A 20,803-nucleotide genomic window follows, 5' to 3' on the forward strand; every position below is an offset into this window, starting at 1 on the left:
GAGGGATGCTCCAGCACGGCAGGCTCTGGGATACACGGGTAAATCCAGGTACCGCCAGCAACCGGGCGTTTCCACAGAGCTCTGCTGTGGCTGCTGCTTGAGCCCAGTCTGTCTGCAACCCACGGTGACCCCTTTGGAGCCCTGGCTAGTCTTAGGTTCCCTTTAGCCTTTTTCTGCCCCCTCCAGCAYTGAGGAGTTCCTGAAGCTCTGGAGATCAAGATGTGGCCCTCAGGGAGACTTTGGAAAGAGCGAAGTCCTAAAGGACTAGAAGACTGAAGTGTCTACTAGCCAAGACCAATGTCACCTAACCAGGATTGGTGTTCTTTAACCAAGAATGGTGTCCCCTAACTAGGAATGCTGTCCCCTAACCAGGAACAGTGTCTCCTGGTCTGGGGCAAAGTTCACCCCAAATTGTTACTCCTCTCCTGCCCCACTGAGGGGTTCCAGGGGGAGGTGTTGGAGGGCTGGGCCTCGGGGGACAGCAGGGACCCCATGGCACGGCAGCAGCCAGGACTCATCTGGCAGTGGCCGGGCTGAGCGTGTGCATGCTCCAGGTTTTTCCTGGGCTGCTGGGTAGTGGAGGGCAATCCCGGGGGGAGTGCAGAGCTTCAGGATGAAACCCAAGGATGGGTGTGGTGTGCCCCAGGAGTGGCATTGGTGGCTGTGCCAGAAGACCCTGCTGAGGCCAGGGGAGAGGGACAGAGCCCTCTGCCACTACAGCCCAATGCCAAACTCATGTTCTGCACCCATGGCCATACAGACATGCTCCTGAGAGCCCCTTAGCAGAGGATTTTGGGACATGGGGGCTGCCAGCTCCCCATGGTGCCAGCCGGGGCACCTGCCAGATGTGCAGGGTGTTCCCCAAGATGGGTGTGGGGACACTGATGTCCCCCACTGCCCCACCACATCCATGGCTGAAACACTCCTGGGTGCAGGTGGGGATTTGGGACAGCAGGACTGACCATCCACCCTGGTCTCTCAGGGGATGCTGGGGCTGCCAGCCCCCCAAACACCCTCAAAGCGCACTCACGCTGCAACATCGTCCTCGGGGCCYTCCCCATCCACCTCGAGGGTGCTGGTGACGTAGACGGACATGCTGGGGTGCTCGATGAGCAGGTCCTCCATGGGGCTGCTCCCCACGCCATCGGGGCCGGGCTCCTCTGCAGTAAAACAGGGGGGAGGGGTGACAAACCAACTCTCGTCCATCAAGCAGGGACCGGCCGGAGCCGGGGAAGCGGCCGGTGGTGGTGGCGGCCCGGGGGGTGTCGGGCGGGGTCGCGCCGAGCGCCCGGTACCGCCAGCAGCCGGGCGCCGGGCGGGGCCGGGGCGGGCACGGCTGCCTGGGGCGGGGGTGCAGAGCCATGCGGGGCGCAGCGGGGACACACACACATACCATGGACAGTGGGGAGGGAGGGAGGAAGGGAGGGGGAGAGAAAGGGGCATCGTTAGTGCACTGACACCTACCGCCGCCGCGCCCTGGCCAGAACCCSGCGCTCCGGGGACCCGGCCTGGCTGCCGACGGCTCTGCTTACACAACATGAACCAAAACGTGGCGGGAACAGCAGGGTTTTCTGCAGCAATGTTTTTTTTTTTTCCTTCTCAAAGGGAGAGAAGAAGTTCAGCCAGYGAGAAACGCTGCTTTCCCCGTTCTGATGGCACCTGGGCCGGRCCGGGCCGTGCCGGGGAATGCCGACATGCCTGTGCTCACAAACCCCACCCAGCACTCCTCAAACATGGAAACCAAGCACACAAAGAGCAGAAAAACAGTCCACACCTTTTCTCTGGAAGAAAAAATGGGGATAAATTCTTGAGCAAAAGTTTTCACTATGCTTTCAACTTCAGCCTGTTAGAAGCCAAATTTTGAGTGGCTGATCCAGAAGCTGAACCATCCCCCCACCCCCCCAGCCTTCCATGCCTTCCCTGCCTTCCATGCCTTCCCTGCCTTCCCCTCCTCATCTCCACCTGGACACAGCACTTGGGCCAGTGTTTTTCTGGGCTGCCTGTGCTCGGAATTACTGGTGGTGTAATGGGAAGGAAGCCTGCACCTAATGCTGGGATGCCCACACCCATTCCCAGACTCATCAGTGGGATTTAAGGAACTGGTGTCAGTGACAGGGAGGAGGTAGTGCAATATCCATATGGACACATGTAACCCTGCAGCTGAATGAGGGAGCAGGAACAAGCACAGATGAATCTGCTCCTACGTGGAGAAACGCCCAGGTATTCCTGGCTCCCTGCATCTCCAGCTCCTGCAGCTGATGCCTCAGCCCAGAGCTCGGAACAGGCCACAGCTGGCCTTGCAAGTAGGAGAAYATCTTTCTCCAGGTCAGAGGATATCAATCTATTAACAGTTGTTGAYGTGCTGGGCTGGAGATTGTCTGTGAGCCTGGAGACAGCCACCAAGCCTGGCTGGAGCAWCCCCAGTCCAGCAGCACTCCCACAGCCGCAGTCAGTGGGCACAGGGATCAGGGGGCTACCCTGTCCCCATCCTTTGCCAAGGTGGGCTTTACTGTCACAAGCAATATTATGGGACCCTCAAGCACCTTTGTGAAGCAGCCACATCCTGGGTAATTCTTTGTGCCCTCCCTGCGTGCTGAGCAGAGCCRGGCTGAGCAAAGGGGCAAGAGTGGCATCTGAAACATTGTGAGAACATCTGAGTAATTTGGGTGTATTTTGCAACACAGGGGGCAATGACCAGGCTGACAAGGGCCAAAGAGGCTCCCTAGGCTGCCACTCTGCTGCTGGGAGGGAGCCAGGCTGGGAGCTGCTGCTGGCCACCACGGCTCCAAGGGAAGGATGGGGCTGGAGTCTCCAGGTTTGGTTCTTGGAGTACTGGGTATAACTCAAGCCCCAGAAATGGAGCTGAAAGAATGCAGTCCCCCACTCCTCAGGGTCTGCTGTGGGAACAGCCTGCAGCTGAACCAGCACTGGGGTGGCATTCACAGGCAGACACTGCTGGATGCCAGTACTGCATCGAGAGCTCCTCATCATAAAAACAGGGAAGTGTTTTGTGCCAGAGTCAAGCCCTGGTACCCTCTGAGCCAGCTGCAGTCTGCACCCAGGGTTCAGGGCACAGTGCAGTGTTTCCCGGGCTGGGGAAGCTGCTGGCTACTCCTGGCATGCTTTAGGTCCTGCAGCTGCTGCCAGCTGGCCCCGACATGTGGCAGCTGCGTGCCTGCTGCTCCAGGGAGCTCCTTGTCACAGCCCCCTGCCATGGCACTGCTGTGACCCTCCCTGGACAGTCACCTGAATGCCCAGGGAACAGGGAATCCTCCACATCTGCCCATGCCCACATCACCCATCACCTCCAGCAGCTCTCCCCAGTGCTCTCACCTGTCCCCCATCCCAGGCTTGTCCCTGCTCTGGTCCCCTCTTCAGGCCATATATGGGAAAAAACCCTAATGAACAATTCAAATCACAAAAACATGCTTGGGCAACAGGCAGGGAACATCTGCTCAGAGCCCTGCTGCCTGCAAGAAGGAGGACAAAACCCTCCTCCTAAAGCTGATATCTGTGCTCCCCTAGGCTGGGCCATCACAACTACCCAGGGCTGCCAAAGCAGAGCACAGCCATGGGGATATCCTGCACAGGCAGCAGGGTTTGTCTCTGGTCACTGCTGGATTCGCAAGGAAAAGGTCATAAAAACATCATTGCAATTGGCTGAGTCATCAATCTACAACAGAAACTCCAAGGTTTGAACAGAGTTGGAGAAGATCTGCACAGGAGGAGTTCAATATGCCTGGTTGCTGTGAAACAGGGCTCTGGATGGCTCTGGGAATGGGAAGCCCTGTAGGCTCTCTAGGAACAGGGACCTGATGCCAAACTTCCCTTGTGCTTGGCATGGGCACTGGGAATAATTTGGGAAGATAACTCCTATGGAGCTGAGATTTACTCCTCTTAAATGACCCAAACATGGCCAGATCACTGGTGGCACATCCCCAGCTGGGACAGGCAGGCATCACTGCCACCTGCCTTCACATTGGGAAAATGTTGGTGTCCCACCAGTGCCCTGGGGTTGGGGTCTCCCAGGGGAGCAGGCGTCTGGTTTGCTGTCAGCAGGGGCAGGGCAGGGAGCAGCTGCTGAGCCTGACTCTTCCTGGAAAAGGGCTGTCCCGGGCACAGCTCAGCCGAGGCCATGGCAGTGCCACAGCCGGTGGCAGAGCCTGCAGGGCTGGGTCCCCCACCCATCGACCCCTGGCAGGCAGAAGCACAGCCAAACCCCGGGCAATGTCCCTGGCTGGTGCCTTGCCAGRGTCCCCTCCTGGCATGGAGGCACCYGGACRCTGCCAGGCAGCAGCAACCCCAGCTGGAGAYGCTGTGGCACCGCGGCAGAAAGCCCAAAACCATCACGGGGAGAGGAAAGGGAAAAGGAGCAGTGWGTCAGGGGCTGCTGCATTGATCACAGGGCCAGGCACCATGGGCAGGGCAAGGGGACCAGGGCAGGGAAAATGAAGGGCAGAGCTGATCCCATGTGGTATAAGCTCATCTGCTGACTAGGGGTTTACCCAGCTCTGGAGAKACAAGGTGCAGCAGAGGCTCTGGGAGGCTAGTTCTGCTGCTTTCCTCACCTGCAAGGTCAATTATGAGCCAGCCATCCTCCTCCTCCTCCTCCTCRACAAAGGGTTTGGGCTCTTCCAGGCCCTCTGGTGTGTTGCTGTCACTGAAGAAGAGGCTGGTGAGACGCTGAAACATGGTGGGGAGATGTCCAGCAGGATGGACAGGGAGATAGAGCTACTGCTGGGCACCAGCTTCCAGGCACAGACACGGGAGAGATGGGCAGGGAGGAGGAAAACAGCCCTTGAAATCTTGATGACAGAGAAATCAGAGCTGAGTGATGTGCAGTGCAGTTGTGAGGTTCTTCACTTGGCTTCAGTGCAAAGGCCTGTAAAAGGGAGACAAAAAGGAACAGCACATTAAACCAGGCTTCCATTAGGCCCTTCTGCATCCCAGGGGCTTGGATAGGCTCGAGGGGACAGCAAAAAGGTGGCTCTGGCACTGATCCGTGCCATGGGCTGTCCCAGCTGGGGACATCAGGTGTCATGTCTGAAAGCAGCAGTGAAGGGCTGGGYGCCTGTGCCCCCATGGTGTCCCCGTTCTCCTGGGTGGGGGGTCCCAGGAGATCCATCCCCTGAGCTGGCAGGGACAGAGCTGTCCCTAGGTCAGGCAAACCTAGGGAGTCCTTGCATCAGCCAGGGCAAGGACAGCATTGTCACAGAATCCCAAATGGGTTTGGGTGGGAAGGGACCTTARAGATCCTCTYGCCCCACCCCCTGCCATGRGCAGGGACACCTTCCACTGTCCCAGGATGCTCCAAGCCCCAATGTCCAGCCTGMCCTTGGACACTKCCAGGGATYCAGGGGCAGCCACAGCTTCTCTGGGCACCCTGTGCCAGGGCTGCCCACCCTCACAGGGAAGAATTCCCTCCCAATATCCCATCCATCCCTGCCCTCTGGCACTGGGAAACCATTCCTCCTTGTTCTGTCCCTCCATCCCTTGTCCCAAATCCTTCTTCAGTTCTCCTGGAGCCCCTTTAGGCCCAGGAAAGAGCTCTGAAGCCTCTCCAGAGTCTCCTCTCCTCCTGGATGAACACCTCCAGCTCAGCCTGGCTCAGAACCGAGGAGCTCCAGCCCTTGGAGCATCTCTGTGGTCTCCTCTGGACTGGCTCCAGCAGCCCCCTACCCTTGCTGTGCCAGGCCCCAGGGCTGGGGCAGCTCTGCAGCAGGGGTGTCACCTGAATGGGCAGAGGGGCAGAATCYCCCCCATCTGCTGCCAATGCTGAGAGCTGAGCCCAGGATGCTGCTGGCTCTCATCTCAGCCCTTGGAGGGCCCCTGCCTCACCTCTGTTCCACTCATCACTGTTTTACCCCTGGTTCCTGCTGGTGATGTTCCAGGGTCTCCCACYGTTCCCTCCTTCCCAGGTGCCAGGGCAGGAGGGAGTGGGGCAGCTTGTGGCAGCACGGAGGGTCACAGTCACAGTCCCCAAGGCCACCATGGCCCTGGCTCAGTGCAAAGCCAAGAGTGGGTTCATGTGCTCACTGAGCTGGGGAATTTCAGCCAAGGCTGGCCCCSGTGTCACCAGGCATGGCCTCAGGGTGACACACTGGGACTGGGGACAGCAGGRTCCCCTGTGCTGTGCCCCAAGCCCCCCACACTGCAAGGACACTGTCCATACTCTGCCTCATGTAGCTGTCAGTGGTTTTCCCGGCCTAGAGATGGATATCACCCACCAGGAGCTGGCATGCAGGCCAGGGCAAGGGAGTGGCCCCAGTCTGGCTGCCAGGGAAAGGTCACCCAGAAATGCACCCAGCAGCCACCACAGGACAGGGGCTGAGCCAGGCAGGGATTTTCACTGCAGCCCCRGCAAAGGCAGCCTGGAATGTTTTGCTGCAGCAAGCACTTCCCTTGCTCTGCAGGCCCCCAGCAAGGGGCTCATCCCCCAGCAAGCTCAAAGTCAAGTGGCCAATGACACRGCCAAAACCTTTACCTTTTCTTCTGTTAAGACATGACAACAGCTTTCCCAGGACAGCAGGAAAACTGCTCCCCCCAGGAACAGCTCAGAGCACCTGCCTGTGTAGGAGGAGCCAGTCTCCAGAAAATAGCAGGGTGTTCGGACTCCCCAGGGGCCCACCCCAACCCAGAGGGAACTTGTCTTTTATGAAGACACAACAGACACAATTATTTTCAATTGTCCCCTCTCCCAAATTTAACTTAAGGCCCAGTGGCTCACAGACAGTTGCCATAGCTCTGGGGGAAGCAGGAGAGGTTTAAAAGCTYCCCTAAGAGCACAACTTGAAATGGATCATGTTAAAGGATCATTCCCAAAAGAATTCAAGTAAGTCACCAGCTATCACCCTCTCTGAGCCAAAGAGTGTGGGGTGGCCCTGAACCCCTCCCTGGTGCAAGGGGGTCTGTGCTGCACTGTGGGCCATGGGTGGGCTTCAGAGGTAGGATCAACCCCATGGTGGTGCCCAGGGAGCTGCAAGAGGCCCCTGGCAAAGCCTTCAGGATCAAACCTTCAGGATGAAGGCAGCAGCAAGGCCAAAATGTAGGCAAGGGCTAAAATGAGCATGAATCCTTCCCCTGACTTTGTCCTGTCTGCTCTGAAAAACTCAGGTTGAAGAAGCAGGATGAGGCTCTGATCTCCAAAATTCTCAGCAGGTTTGTGGAGGACACTGAGTTGTGTGGAGCAGTCAGTTCAGCAGAGAGAAGGGATRRGGCATCAGAGGGTCCTGGGCAGGCTGGGGCAGTGGGCTCATGTGAACCCCATGAACTTCAACCAAGTGCAAGTGCAAGGTCCTGCACCTGGGTCAGGGCAGCCCCAGCACAAGCTGGGGGCTGGGTGGCTTGAGATCAGCCCTGGGAGAGGGACTTGGGGCTGCTGGGGCTGACAAATGGGATGTGACCCAGCCATGGGTACTGACAGCCCAGAAACCAGCCCTGGGCTGGGCTGATCCCACAGCCTGGGCAGAGCTGAGGGGGGGATTCTGCCCCTCTGCCCTGCACAGGTGAGACCCTGAGACACCTGCGGAGCTGCCCCAGCCCTGGGGCCCAGCRCAGCAAGGGTGTGGAGTTGCAGAGCCAGTCCAGAGGAGACCACAGAGATGCTCCAAGGGCTGGAGCCCCTCAGCTCTGAGCCAGGCTGGGAGAGCTGGGGGTGTTCAGCTTAGAGAAGAGAAGGCTCCMGGGAGTCCTTGAGCCCYTTCCAGTGTTTTAGGCTTATAAAAATTAGAGAGATAAGCTTTTTACACAGGCAGAGGGTCACAGAACAAGGGGAAATTATTTTAAACTAAAAAAGCAGATATTTAGATTGGWTGTTAGGAAGAAATTCCTCCCTGTGAGGGTGGGCAGGCCCTGACATAGGGTGCCCAGAGAAGCTGTGGCTGCCCCTGGATCCCTGGYAGWGTCCAAGGCCAGGTTGGACAGGGCTTGGAGTGCCCTGGAACAGTGGAAGATGTCTCTGCCCATGGCAGGGGGTGGGATAAGAAGCTCTGTAACTCCTTTCGAGCCCCAACCAGTCTGTGAGTCTGCAATCTCCCAGGCCCTCCAAGGGAGCAGCTCCTGGCCCTAAGCTGCTCCAGACCCTCCTGGCAACCTCCTCCATCAGCTCCTCACAGAGGGCTGGGGCTGACCTGCTGCCTTCAGGAGGCAAAAGGCTCCTTGGCTGCCTCCTACCCAGGCAGTGAGATGGCCACCTCCATCCCTGCAGGTTCCACCCAGCCCTTCTCTRGCTGGGGCAGCAGATCAAGCTCCGAAGTTTATCCAGGTATTTGGAAAGCCTTTTTTCCCTGTGGCAAACATTTGCYCCGTTTACACCAGGGGAAGAGGGCCAGCAGCCTCATGGGAACAGCAGCACAGGAGGGACCCCAATGTGTCCCTGACAGGGGACAGAAGTCACTTGCCACTAGGAGGAGGTGGTGCCCACAGAACCAGTTTGGAACAGACACAGAACCAGGAACTGGCTCCTCTGCCCAGCTTTCCTGGATCTGCAGGTGCCGCACATCTGTGGGGGAGGTGTGTCCCAGGTGTCCCTGCTCAGGGCACAAGGGGACTGCCTGCGCACCACATCCTTGGGGCTGAGCTGCCCCAAAAAACACCCAGCTGCCCCAAAAAACACCCTGTTCCCTGCCAGAGCTGGAGCCACTGCCACAGGACAGCTGCCATCCTTCCCAGGCTTCCACAAACCCCCTTACTTGGCATGTCAGCCCATTCCAGGCACTGCACCCCCAACGGGGKACACTCACTTGGGGGCAGATGAGTTTCTAAACGAATTCTATTGATCAGAATGCTTCCAGAAAGTCCAACAGTCTTTGACAACAAACCAGAAGGTATTAAATATTAAAAGTTAAAGTGGAAGTAAGGAAACTACAATGCATCAAGTAATCTTTCCCCTTCAGAAACTTTGACACAATAATTAGTTTTCTGAGTCACTGTGGCTGCAAATAACTGCAGGAGCTAAGAATAGGGAACAGGATCAGCAGCAAAGCCCTGGGATGCGCCAGGAGCTCGCCRGGGCAGGAGCTGCAGCGTCGCAGGACTGGCAGCTCTCAAAAGTCACAGTCTGAAAGAACAACAGCAACTCCCTTAGAAATGGCAACAGGCTCCCTGAAACTTTCCATAAATACTTGGCAGCGGGAGGGATGCTGCTGACAGGCGGCAGGAGCGGTCCTTCCTCGGCAGAGCTAAGAATACCCCGCGCAGTCATCCCGGAGGCAGCGGAGGTACAAATCAGGTGCCTTCCTCCAACCCACTTGGGATTTTCAACTMATTTTACCTAAATTAGACAAGCGTTCAACAAGCTCGCTGTGCTGGGTGCATGAAAATCCCAAACCTAGCACAGAAACACGAAACACAAGAGAAGGGGATCTGGCAGCTGGGCAGCTCAGGGGAGCTCTGCTCACCACCCCAAAAGTGACCCGTGAATCATCCCTGTGCTTCCCTCTGTCCATCCCAATCAAGGGAGGGACCAGAGCTGGCAGGAACCTGCCCAGGACAGCTCGGCAGGGCTGCATTAACGCATTTGGTCCCACAACAACAGCTCTAGSCCATCCTGTTGCTTTGCCAGCCCTGGGGCTCGTTGATGGGGTTCCCTTGGGAACAGGGGCAGAGCTGCACSCCGAGGCTGCTGCCAGCACAGACAGGCTGATTCCAGCAAAACAGAGGCTGATCCACAGCTGGAGCCTCTTCTGTGGCAGAGCAGGGCAATGGAAGCAGGGGAGACAGAGAGCAGCTTGAAAAATCCCAAAAAACTYTTCAACATGAGACTCTTCTTACTAAGCACAGACCAAGCCAGTACCTGGAAGGGCTTCCCTCAGCCAGTCCAAGGTCTCAGCAGGGGCTGGAGTTCCCACATGCTCCTCCAGATCCCACTTGCAGGAGGGGGCCCTACTGAATGAGGGGGAAATGTTTTTCCAGGAGCTGGTCTCTGCCTCTGCACCAGCTCTTGTGTCACTGCTGCATTTGCAAGGACAAATGTGACCTTGTGCTGTTTGATATCATCACACACAGTCCTGGAAAATCTGTCAGTGGCTGGCAGGATCCAGGAAATTTTAGATTTGCCATGAGCTGTGCTATGAAATTTTAGAACTTTCCTCTCTGGGATGCACTGGGTGAAATATCCCAAGGAGGGAGGGATCCTAAGGGGCTGCACACCGGGAAGGGAGCAGCAGCCCCACATTATAGCCTCCCTAAATCACAGAGGCTGAACAGGACCTGGCAGTCTGGACTCTGACACCACAGCAGCCCTGAGCTCCCCACCAGCACCCCCCAAGCCCACTCAGGGCTCCCCTTGCCAGGGCAGGGGTCACTGTGCAGGCAGCATTAAAAACCCCTGAGATACAAGTTACTGTCACAGAGTGTTCCAGTCTTGCTRTGACCAGGTATTACCATTTTATTATCTGGGGAAAAACGTTTATATTTTTCCTTTTGTGTTCAGCCAGATAAGCAGCAGTTTGATGCAATGGGTTCTCAACAGTGACAGTGAGCTATAGCAGACAGCTTTTGCCTTTTTTTATTGTAGGCTTGTTGTTTGGGTTGGTGGGGTGGGGGTTTTTTGGGTTTTGTTTTTTTTTGGTGGCTTTTGTTTTTTGTTGTTGCTTTCTGTTGGGGTTTTTGGTTTGGGGTTTTTTTGGTGGGTTTTTTTGGGGGGTAGGTTTTTTGCAGGGGGAGGAAATATGGAAGGAGAGGAAAGATTTATTTTAGAGCAAAACAAAATAGTTCATAGTATTCATTAGATAAGACCTGGTGGGAAAGGAGGTCCAGCACATCCTGTACCAGAGCCCAACACCTGTTTCTGGGAGGGTTTCTGGGATGGTTTCCTACCCCAGCAAAACCTTGGCCAAACAAGGAACAGCACTTGGCACCTGCCCAGCTCAGCCCTYGCTGGTGCCACTTCAGCACCGGGTGTTGCTGGGCCCAAGGGAAACAGTTTAATCCAGTATTTTGGGATTCCAGAGTGCCAGTCCCCTTGCTCAGGTGCTCTGAGCAGGGCTGGAGCTTCCCTACACAAATGTGTGTATGTATATGCATAAAAGAATTACAAGAGCAATAATGCCCTTTTAAACATGTTTCTACATTCCATAAAGTCCAGGTTTTTCCACAATGAGTCCCCTCGGAAGGGAGCAGAATTAATTCCCAGGGCTTACCAAACTCAGCCAAGCTGAGGTGAGAGACATAAAACCCAGAGGAAAGTTGCTCTTTTAGGACTCACTGCTTTTTAGAGCTGTCCCAAAGCAGATGCCCTTAGAGCAGCAATACCAAAAGGAGATGCTATGTGTGGTACTCATGGGTTCAGCATCCTGGTATKTGGTGGAGCTGCCCCATGGCACAGACCTGAGCCTGCCCCTGCCACGCACGGCCCCCTCCTGGGCAGCACAATTAAACCCAACACAAATATCAAAGCACACTCTGAATCTCCTTAAAACTGGTGGCATTTACAAAGACAATTGAGATCTAAAGACAGATTCCAAAGCACCAAGGATTCCTGGAAATCAGTTAAATAGATAATACTTTTCTGTATTACAGATTTACATCTATTTACATTCTTTACGCATATTCATTACATATAGTATATTATTTATACTATACTTCATATAGTATATATAATCCATAGTATAGRAAGGCATTCCTGCCCATGGCAGGAGGTTGGAACAAGATTATTTTTAAGGTCACACACTCCCAACCCGACTCATTCTGTGATTCTATGATTCTATGRCATATTTCATRTATTTACATGTATTTATATATTCACATTCCTTCTTCAAAAAGCAACGTTTTGCACCCGAAGAGCGTCTAAACATCACAGGGGAGACACATCCACGTTTCCTGCTGAGAAAAGTCACAGCAGCGACTGGCGCGGAAGCGACACGGTGACCACCCACSCGTGACCACCGCGGGCAGGTCTCACGTCCCACCGTCGCCATCCCCCCCAGGCTGGCGGGGTCACCGCGGGACAACGGGGGGAAGCGCTGTGACGTCTCAATGTCATATGCAAATGAACGACGTCACCACAGCTCAGCCAATGGGAGCGGGGAACGACCGCAAATCTTAATCCGGTGATGAAGAAACAAACAACAGTGGCGGGGGGGGCTGGAGCCGGGGATCCCGGGACGCCCCCATCACATCCCCCCCCCCGCGCCGGGCCCCCTGCCCGTACGGGCGGTGCGAGCCCGCCGACCCAGCCCCGACCCGAACCCCAACCCCGTCCCCGTCCCGCGGGACTCACTGCCGTGCGGTGCCGGGAGGCGGGAGGCGCTGAGGTAGTGCCGGTGCGGGGCCGGTGCGGGGCCGGTGCCGGTGCGGGGCCGGTGCGGGGCCGGTGCGGGGCCGGTGCGGATCCCGAGGTTCTGCCGAGCGCGCGCCGCTCCCCCGCACAAATCGGGACCTTCCGACAGCTGATCGTTACGTCACAAAGCGGCCCCGCCCACCCGCCGCCGCAGCCAATGGGAGAGGGCGCAGGGAGGGCGGGGCCCGCCCCGGGGCGGGGCCGGGGGTCCCGGGTGGGGAGCGGGGTCTCGGGGGGACGCGAGTGGGCGAGGCCGGGGTCGCTCGGGGCTCTTCGCGCCGCGGGGCCGGAGAGGCGGCGGAGTCCCCGGGAAGGGGGCGGCGAGGGGCTGGGACCTCCGGAGTGTTGGGGTCGAGGGTAAGGGCTGGGACCCGGRGGGTGCGGGGCGAGCGGGTAGCTCCGGCACCGAGACGTAACGGGAGTGGGAGAAAGGAGATGGACGAAAAATAAGGGCTGAAGCCACTGAAAAAAAAAAAAAATAAAATAAGCCATAGAACCCAGTTCCGCCCGCAGCGTCCCGAGGACGCGGCGGGGGGGACAGGAAGGGTGCGGGGGGATATGCTGTCCCCTGCCGAGGGGAAGGCACAGGCTCAAGGCTTCCCAGACACCCACTCCCTTCTCACTGCTGCGCTGCGGAGGCCTCATCCGAAGAGATGCTTTGGTGAGACATGAATAAAGGGGYTGGGGCTGAAACCCGTCGATGCGGCACCCAACCATTACCCACCTGCGAGACAAGAGAGGGCTGAGAGGTTTCGTGCAGGCTGGCACCAGGAACAGGAGTGTCACAGCCCCTCAGGCTGCTGGGCATGGCCAGGTTTGCCTTCATCCTCAGTGTGGACTGACCATGGGACCGAGGTTTGGTTTGACACAGTGCCAAGCTTGTCACACGGCAGGAAATTGTCTATATAAAGATAAAACATTTATTAAAACAGTCATTAATGGAGCAGTTTGCATGTCTGCATCATGCATGGAACAGTTAGGACTCATCTGGCACCACAGGTGAGAATTCCCCACCACAAATTCACRAGAGGCAGAAGTTAATTGTGTCTCATTCAACCAGAGGTCACAAATTAARTAACATTTAGTCTTCTATAATTGAAGGATCTTGCAAAAGAGTGTAAACCATTTTGGGAGGAGAGCTGCCAYCCTGCAGAGCTCCTACCCCACTTTGCCAGAGGGGAGCAGAAACACATGAAGTTTGAAACAGACTTAAGCAGGAAATCCACTCATTTGGGATGTCCATGGAGGACATTCTGAGCTGGCCATAGCAGTATCAGTTAATGCTCAAGAACAGGGGGTGCCCAGCACTGCTGGGYGGAGCAGGAGRGGATCTGCAGAAGACACCCAGAAGTTACAGCATAACCACACTTGACCCTSAGCCTGGTCCCTGCCTGAAGCAAAGAGCTCCTGCTGCCCATGGGTGCTCATTTTGCTGCTTTTCCAAGTCCTGGTTTTGCATGGAGTGATTACATCATGGCTCCTGCTGGCTGCAGGAGGAGTGTAGAAATAAACCTTTAATCCTGCTGCCATAAAGGAGGGGATAAAAACAAATGTAACAGAATTACTTTTGTTAGGGTGAAACATGTCCCGGGGTAAATGGCCCCATTTGTGCTGGTATGTGCCCTAAAGGGCTGATTTAAATGGGATGACCCTCTCACCCTTCCCACAGAGATAGGAAATGCTTCAGGCTCTGCTGCACCCTGCCYTGGTCTTTTACAGCCAAAACAGGGTGGCAGCCCTCTCCCAGGCCAGCGTGTAGCCGCGCTGATTTACTGCTGGGGAGGCTGCTGCGCACACGGTGAAGAAGAGGAAGGAGCTYCTCTCCAGCCTGGGGCCATCAGCAGCGGCTGCCGGGCCCTGCTGTGCCTGGCTGGGGCTGCAGTCAGGGGCTGCTGCGGTGGGTGACAGCTGTGCTGTGTGACAGTGACAAATTACTTTAATCTCGCTGGCACAGGGCACAGCGGGCAGGAAGCTGTGGTGGCCCAGCCTTCGTGTTCTATAAGCCCGGGGTCTACGTCACTGTGTCTCCTGYCTGTGCATGGGGATAGCAAGGAGAGCCTGGAGAGACTGTCCCCAGGGACAGCAGTGTCTGCTGACACTGAGTAAGGGAAAGGAAACCAGAGTGCCCTCGTGGCATCCTGGGGTAGGATGCGGAGACACAGGGCATGAGCTGTCTGACTCCTGAATGGCCCTGGCTCTCRGGTCACTGGGAAAGTCACACTCAGTTGAGCTGCGAGGCCCAAGGTGGCTGTGCCTGGAGAGGAGGACAAGCAGGCAGCTGACTGCACCTCACCTGCCCCCAGGCAATGGGGAGTGAGCTGGAGCTCGGTGTGTCACAGCGTGAGTCCACCCCAGCAGGTGCCTCGGGCTCTGCTGCTCAGGCGCAGAACTGGAGGCACGCTGTGAATTTGGGTGACTGCTGAAAATAGGAAGGTGGTCACGTTGGTTTCTTCTTCACCCAGGAGGTTTTGGGAGCAGTGCTGAGAGCCTCTGGCAAGGTGTTATGCACATGCTTCATTTCACCCAACAAATGGCATGCAAAGTAGGCAGGGTGCTCATTATATTTGAGTTGCAAGGGCCCTTAAGSATCATCTAGTTCCAATTCCCATTTACTTGTCCTTTATTGAAAAAAGAATATGCAGAGTCCAGCTGCCCAAAACTTCTGAAAAAAATAAAAGATCAGAAAATAATAGTATGTTTGGATCTTTGCAAAGCCCTCCAAGAACATGTCTTCATCATTTGGCATTGGCTGAGAAGGGGGATCCAGGGCACCCCTCCAGCCCAGCTGCCTACTCTGGTTTCCCTGCAGGTCCCTAGGGTGACCTTGCTGCATCCCTGCCATGAGTTTTCCCCAAGCCCGGGGAGCTCTGCCCCAGTCATTCCTCCTGGTGACGCTGAAGTCACCAGGTGACTGCTGAGTGCCTGAAGAAGCATTTCCCAGCCATGTCCTGGGGCTATGGGTCAGCAGCTGCCTCAATTCTTGCAGCTCCTGGGTGCCCGCAGACCGCAATCTGAGTGAGCCACAGGGCTTGCTGCCACATTGGAGCTGGGTGTTKGTTAGTTGGGGCTGGGAAGAGCAGTTATTGAAGTACATGTGCAGTGCACAGAGACAYTGGTCCTTCACAGGCTCTGTACCAAACAGCAGAAAACAGGGAAATGAATCACAGAATCTACTGAGCTGGAAGGGACCCACAATGATCATCGAGTCCAGCTCTGAAGAGAATGGCCCATACAGGGATCAAGGCCATACCTGTGTGCTACCAGCACCAGCTCTGACTAACAACTCATCTCAGGGTTGCTATGAATGAGCTGAAGCTGCTCATTCTCCTTCCCCAGACGCCCTTGTCCCAGCCTCCCCCATCTCCCTGCAAGCTCTTGGGCACCCACTCCATGGCCCAGGGATATGCTCAGACACCCACCCAGCCCCAGTGAAGCAGACTGGAAAGTGCCACCAATCACCCACATCTCTGGTATCTGCATGTGTCACAGCTCAGCTCCTCAGGTCTCTGTTTHCATGCTGCTTGTCCCTTTGGGATGGATTTGCCTGGGAGCTCCTGCCTGAAGTTGTTTTTCTGTGTTGTCAATCAAGAAAATGCAACATGCACTGCTTCACATCATAAAAAATCCTCATTGATCTCCTTGGGCATCCCTCTGGCCCCTTGAGTGGTGGCMCTGGGGACAGGAGGTGTGCAACTTAAACTGGAAAAAACTACCAGTCTCTGAGATATCTCAGGGGTCTTGCTGGAGTTTGGTGGCCAAAGTAAGGTGCATGAGGCACAGGCTCAATGTGGCTTCTCCCCCACTGCCTTGCTCCTCCCAGAGATGCCCAAGGCCTGGCTGGCTCAGGTGGTCTTCATCCCAGKTCTACAGGACTTCACAGCAGTGTCTGCTCCCTCTTCCTTCCCCTCTCTGCTGGCATCAGAGGGATCCTGGCAGAGAGATGAAGCTGTGTCAGGCCAGACACACACCCAGGCAAAGGAAGGGTTCAGTACAGCCCCAGCAGGAGACAGGGCTGTGTGGATGCACTGTGGCTCAGGCAAGTGGGAAATGGGGGCATTACCAACTTTGGTCACTTACTGCCTGGTGGCCAGGACCCCCCTGCTCCCAGCACCCCCCAGCTCCCAGCACTCCACAGATCCCAGAACCCCACAGATCCCAGCACTCCACAGATTCCAGCACCCAGAACTCCCTGTGACCCCCTGCTCCCAGCACACAGTTTCCAGCACCCAGAGCTCCCTGCAGCCACAGCTCCCAGCCCCTACAGCTCCCAGCACCTCCCTGCTCCCAGCACAGGGCTTTGTGTTGGCTCCCAGCCCCTCCACAGGTCYCCCTACAGAGAGACCTCTGCTCACCCCCCTGGCCCGCGCTGGAGAAGGGTTGTGAGGCACTCAGGGAACCTGTGATTGTTTCAAGGCTGGGCATAGTTTCTCCCCTGGGAACACCTGTGGGACTGGGATGTGCTCTGCAGTGGGCAGGAGCTGCTCTGTGCTGCAGGGCCTGGATGGGAGACAGTAATGTGAGCARGGTGCAGAGTGGATGGGTGATGATCATAACTATGGGGCAACCACCGCCCTCCAGCCCCATAAAACCTCCTTGTGCCACCCATAGACATCCACAGCCCACACAGCACTCCAGGGTGAGGAAAAGAGACAGGGGCCTGACTCCCCAGCTGCTGTGCCCTGGGAGAGATGCACTTTGAGCCCGGAGGAACTGCCCAGCACCTGAGATGGGACTGGTCCATGAAGAAMCTGGGATCTGCCTGAGGCTCTGAGTGTGGCTTTCCGGCAGTGAAGGAGCATGGAGGAATTCACCTAGAACAAATACCATGACTGCACTCAGGGAATGACCACAGCCAGGAGGTGACCTCACTGAAAAGAAATCTGGGTGTTACATTTGGGTGTTACATTTGCACTTCTCTGACAAAAAGACCTGTTTCCCCAAGATGAACAAGGGACAGAGGTTTTGCATTTGTCACATAAAAGATGGAATTGCTTCTATATTTAGAATTTGGGTCATCAGCAGCTTTTGCCAGGAGACACCAAAACAACTTTGAAAAACAGGGCTGCGAAAGGGCTTTGGGCCAGGCAGCCGTGTCTGGTTGGGAAGGCTGCCCAGGGAGGCAGGTATTTGGGGGAGTGATCAGGGCAAAGTTTGGCCGCCTTTCAGCAGCGCCCGGCTGGGGCGGGGTGTCCCTGCTGCTGGGAATGGTGCTGAGCCCCCTCCACAAGCAGCCCCGTGATCCCAGCCCGGCGGCRTTCTGACTCAGGACACCCTGGGCTGACACCTCCTTGTTTTGCACAAGCTCCTCGCTTGGCTTGGGGACAGAAGGAAATAGCAGCTGSTGAGATGAACCCAGTAATTTGACCCAAGGCAATTTTGGGGTGTGTGTGTCAGCATGGAGTAACCTGGCTGGCCGGGGTGAAGCAGGCRAGGTCACTGCCTGTGAGGTGTGAGGCTGGCATGAGACTGGACATGGCAGCACCCTGTCACCCCAGCACTGCCACCCCCTCAGCACCTCTGCCAGAGGCTGGAGGTGGGAGCAGGCAGCTGTCACAGACAAGAAGAGCAGGCAAACGCTTGCACTCTGCCTGCACTGCAGGAGGGGGTGGGGAATGCAGGTGCTGCSCCATTAACAGCCACCCGCCACTGAACATCCCATCCTCGGTTCCTGATGGGTCCACTCCAGTGTCACTGATACTCTGCTTCCACCTTCAACATCATGCCCTGCGCCCCTCCACTGCCAGGGAGCAGTGGGTCCTTCCTGCTTCATGGTCTGGGCAGCTTTTGCATCCCCTCAAGGCTCATCATTCCCTGCCTCCCTGGATCCCTGTTTCCTCCAGGGTCCCCCAGCCCCACCCCAAAAGAACTCATGCTATAAGCCACAGTGGGGTGATGTGCTCCACAAGGGTGGGATGTGCTCCACAAGGGTGGGATGTGCTCCACATGGGTGAGATGTGTTCCACATGGGTGAGATGTGCTCCACAAGGGTGGGATGTGCTCCACAAGGGTGGGATGTGCTCCACAAGGGTGAGATGTGTTTTCAAGGGGTAGGATATGCTCCACAGGGGTGGGATGTGCTCCATAGGGCAGTGTGCTTCCATGGGCAAGGTGTTCTCCACAGGGAAAGTGTGAGCTCCATTGAGTGAGTGGGCCGTGGGGAGGTGCCCCAGAGGGCACATCATGATGTGGAGGCAAGGAATAGACCCTGGCTCAAGGTTTGCTCTTCCTATGGCMCTCCTGACTCCAGACAGGCTGGACAAAGACCCTGGAGCCCTTGGGAGCTTCAGCACTATAGAGTTCCTTGAGACTCTGACACTCCTGAGGGGCTTCAGTGAYGACATGGCCTTGTAGCTTCTATAAATCAGGGCAGTTGGATTTTCCAGGGTTTGGATCACACGCCTCTGGCTCTTCTGCCTGCTCCTGGGTTAAAATGACCCCCTCCAGACAGGTGCCACGAGGTGCCCRGTGTTTGGCCCAGTCAGTGGTGCTTTATTCAAGTGTGTTCCCAAGCTGCCCTCAAGACTAAGTGTCCCAAAGGTAGGATGAGCATTTGAATCAGCATTTGGGGCCTCTTTAAGGTCAAGGTTGAATCATGCCTAAGGACCCCAGGAGGGGGCCATGCCTTCATCACTGAAGGTGCTGCAGCCCACTGGGTCAGGGCAGGTGTGATGCTGCTGAGGCCCCGTCTGTGGAAGGTGGAAACTGCCACCTCCCACACAAGAGCGTTTCTGGTTCTTTTGACTCCTGCCACACATTTGTCTTGTGCAAGATGAGGTCTTGGCGGTTGGTCCTGCTGCAGAGTGGTGCTGAGCCCTGGGATCCACCCAGGCTGGGGAGGCTCAGCCCTCTATGGCAAGAGTAGAAAAAGAGGCTGGGTTGAAGCTGAATAAAAGAGCAAACACTCAGTCACCTGGCCAGGCCTCCCACAGTTCAGTATGGATTTGTTTGGGAGTGCCCACCCTGAGCTGTCTGGGCTGAGGCACAAGATAGTGCTCACCATGGACAACTTAATCTTCATCTGCTCATAGTCCCATATATCTGTACCAATTTTATTTTAAATTTTAGGATGGAGGCAGGAACTTCTCACACTCAAATTCAAACCAAAGCAATTCTAATCAAATTAAAATGATTGACCCAACCGAAACCTGGGTCTTCTATTTCAGGAGAAAGGAAAATTACAGGGTAAAAGAATCATTCTTCTGTGGCTGCCCAGCCTTAATTGTTCAGCTAAGGCTTGTTAGAGATTGGTCAAAGCGTTGTGTTCCAGGTGGACCAGTTCTCCTGCGCTTTGCTGGTGCCATGCAGACATGCTCCTTCCCTTTAGTCCTTGTACCTCATGATACAGGGTCATTGCCACCACCCCTTCGCTAGCATGCGGTGTCTGCAGGGGACACTGCTGCTGGACACCACCATGTTGACATGGTGACACAGTGACACAGCCCGGTCCTGGTGTGGAGACAAGGCAGCTCCCTTAGGCTTTCCTTTGGGTGCCTGTGCTCCCATCCAAACTGCACAGCCTCACCATTAGCATCATCATCCCAGAAGGTCTGAGTAAAGTGGGGGAAGTGAAACCCTCTACTGAGGAGTTCTCTGTCCTGCAGTTTGGTTTTGTCCTGATGTGGAGGGGCAGGTCTCCTCACAGCTTCCCAGGAAGGGGCTGGGAACTTTGTGCTGGTGGGAGCAGCCTTGGATGCCTGCTCTGGCCAGGTCACCAGCACTAACTCTGCTCCACTTTCCTAATGGGTTCGACAATCTAACTTGTTCATGCTGGAGTAGGATCCCCGGGTCAAGGACAGGCTTATCCAGCATGCAGCGGTATCGTCAGTCTTGGAGGATCTGTTCCAGCTCGGTGCTGATGGTTGTGCTTTGTGCTGAGTCACCTTGTTGTGTCTGTCACCCTTCTTGTGTTTTCAGACTCTGACATGCCATCCAGGAGAGAGGCCAGCTGCCACCATGGTGGCTGAGCTAGATGTCCCAGAGGTTCGAGGCAGYCAGGAGGGGACCTGCACTCTGCAGCTGCCCCAGGCTCAGCAAAGACCTCACTGCTCCTGCAGACCCAAGCCTCAGTCTTGCCTGGCTCTCCCTGGGGACAGGGACTGGCTGCCTGCAGCTTTCCCTACAYGCTTCCCTGGTCCATGATGCTGGGAGGATTCCTGCCCCACTGGGATCCCCCTGCCATTGGTTCTTCGGCTCAGTCTCTCCCTGGAGAGACCATTGCTCTCAGGACCCTGTTGGGAAAACCTTTACCTCCTTTGTGGAACAAGRTTGTGAAGCCAGGTGTGAAAAAAGGAGATGAAGGAGCTGGGGAGCTGATGGAGAYCCTGGAGGTAGCTCGATGATTTGCACATGGCATCTCTCCAAAGGAGGGGTCCTTGTTGAGCTCCTGTGGCTGTGGTAAGGTATGGTAGCACCAGGAAGTCTTTGGAGATTCATGGCACAGATGGCACAGCAGTGGTGTGATGCCAGACCAAGAGACCGCCCCTGCCTGAGGCTCACAGAGAAATGGGATGGCTCTGAGTGGCA

General features: G+C 56.0%; 1 protein-coding gene across 2 annotated transcripts in view; it reads right to left on the reverse strand.

The window, feature by feature from the left end:
* The window catches only part of TP53INP2 (tumor protein p53 inducible nuclear protein 2), a 17,485-nt gene extending 5,082 nt beyond the window's left edge, over window positions 1-12,403 (reverse strand). Inside the window, exons 1-3 of one of the 2 annotated variants that reach the window (XM_057376684.1) lie at window positions 12,221-12,403; window positions 4,569-4,882; window positions 1,031-1,160 (exon numbers count right to left, since the gene is read on the reverse strand). In XM_057376684.1, coding sequence (XP_057232667.1) covers window positions 1,031-1,160; window positions 4,569-4,692 — 254 coding nt within the window. In that variant the 5' untranslated portion in view covers window positions 4,693-4,882; window positions 12,221-12,403. Of the gene's footprint in view, window positions 1-1,030; window positions 1,341-4,568; window positions 4,883-12,220 lie in introns of both variants that reach the window. The other variant, XM_057376683.1, reaches the window with a different exon arrangement.
* Between the last annotated feature and the right edge of the window lie 8,400 nt (window positions 12,404-20,803).

This window comes from Malurus melanocephalus, unplaced genomic scaffold (assembly GCF_030028575.1).
Source record: "Malurus melanocephalus ecotype Western Australia unplaced genomic scaffold, MMel_1.1 scaffold_287, whole genome shotgun sequence".
Classification (NCBI taxonomy): Eukaryota; Metazoa; Chordata; class Aves; order Passeriformes; family Maluridae; genus Malurus; species Malurus melanocephalus.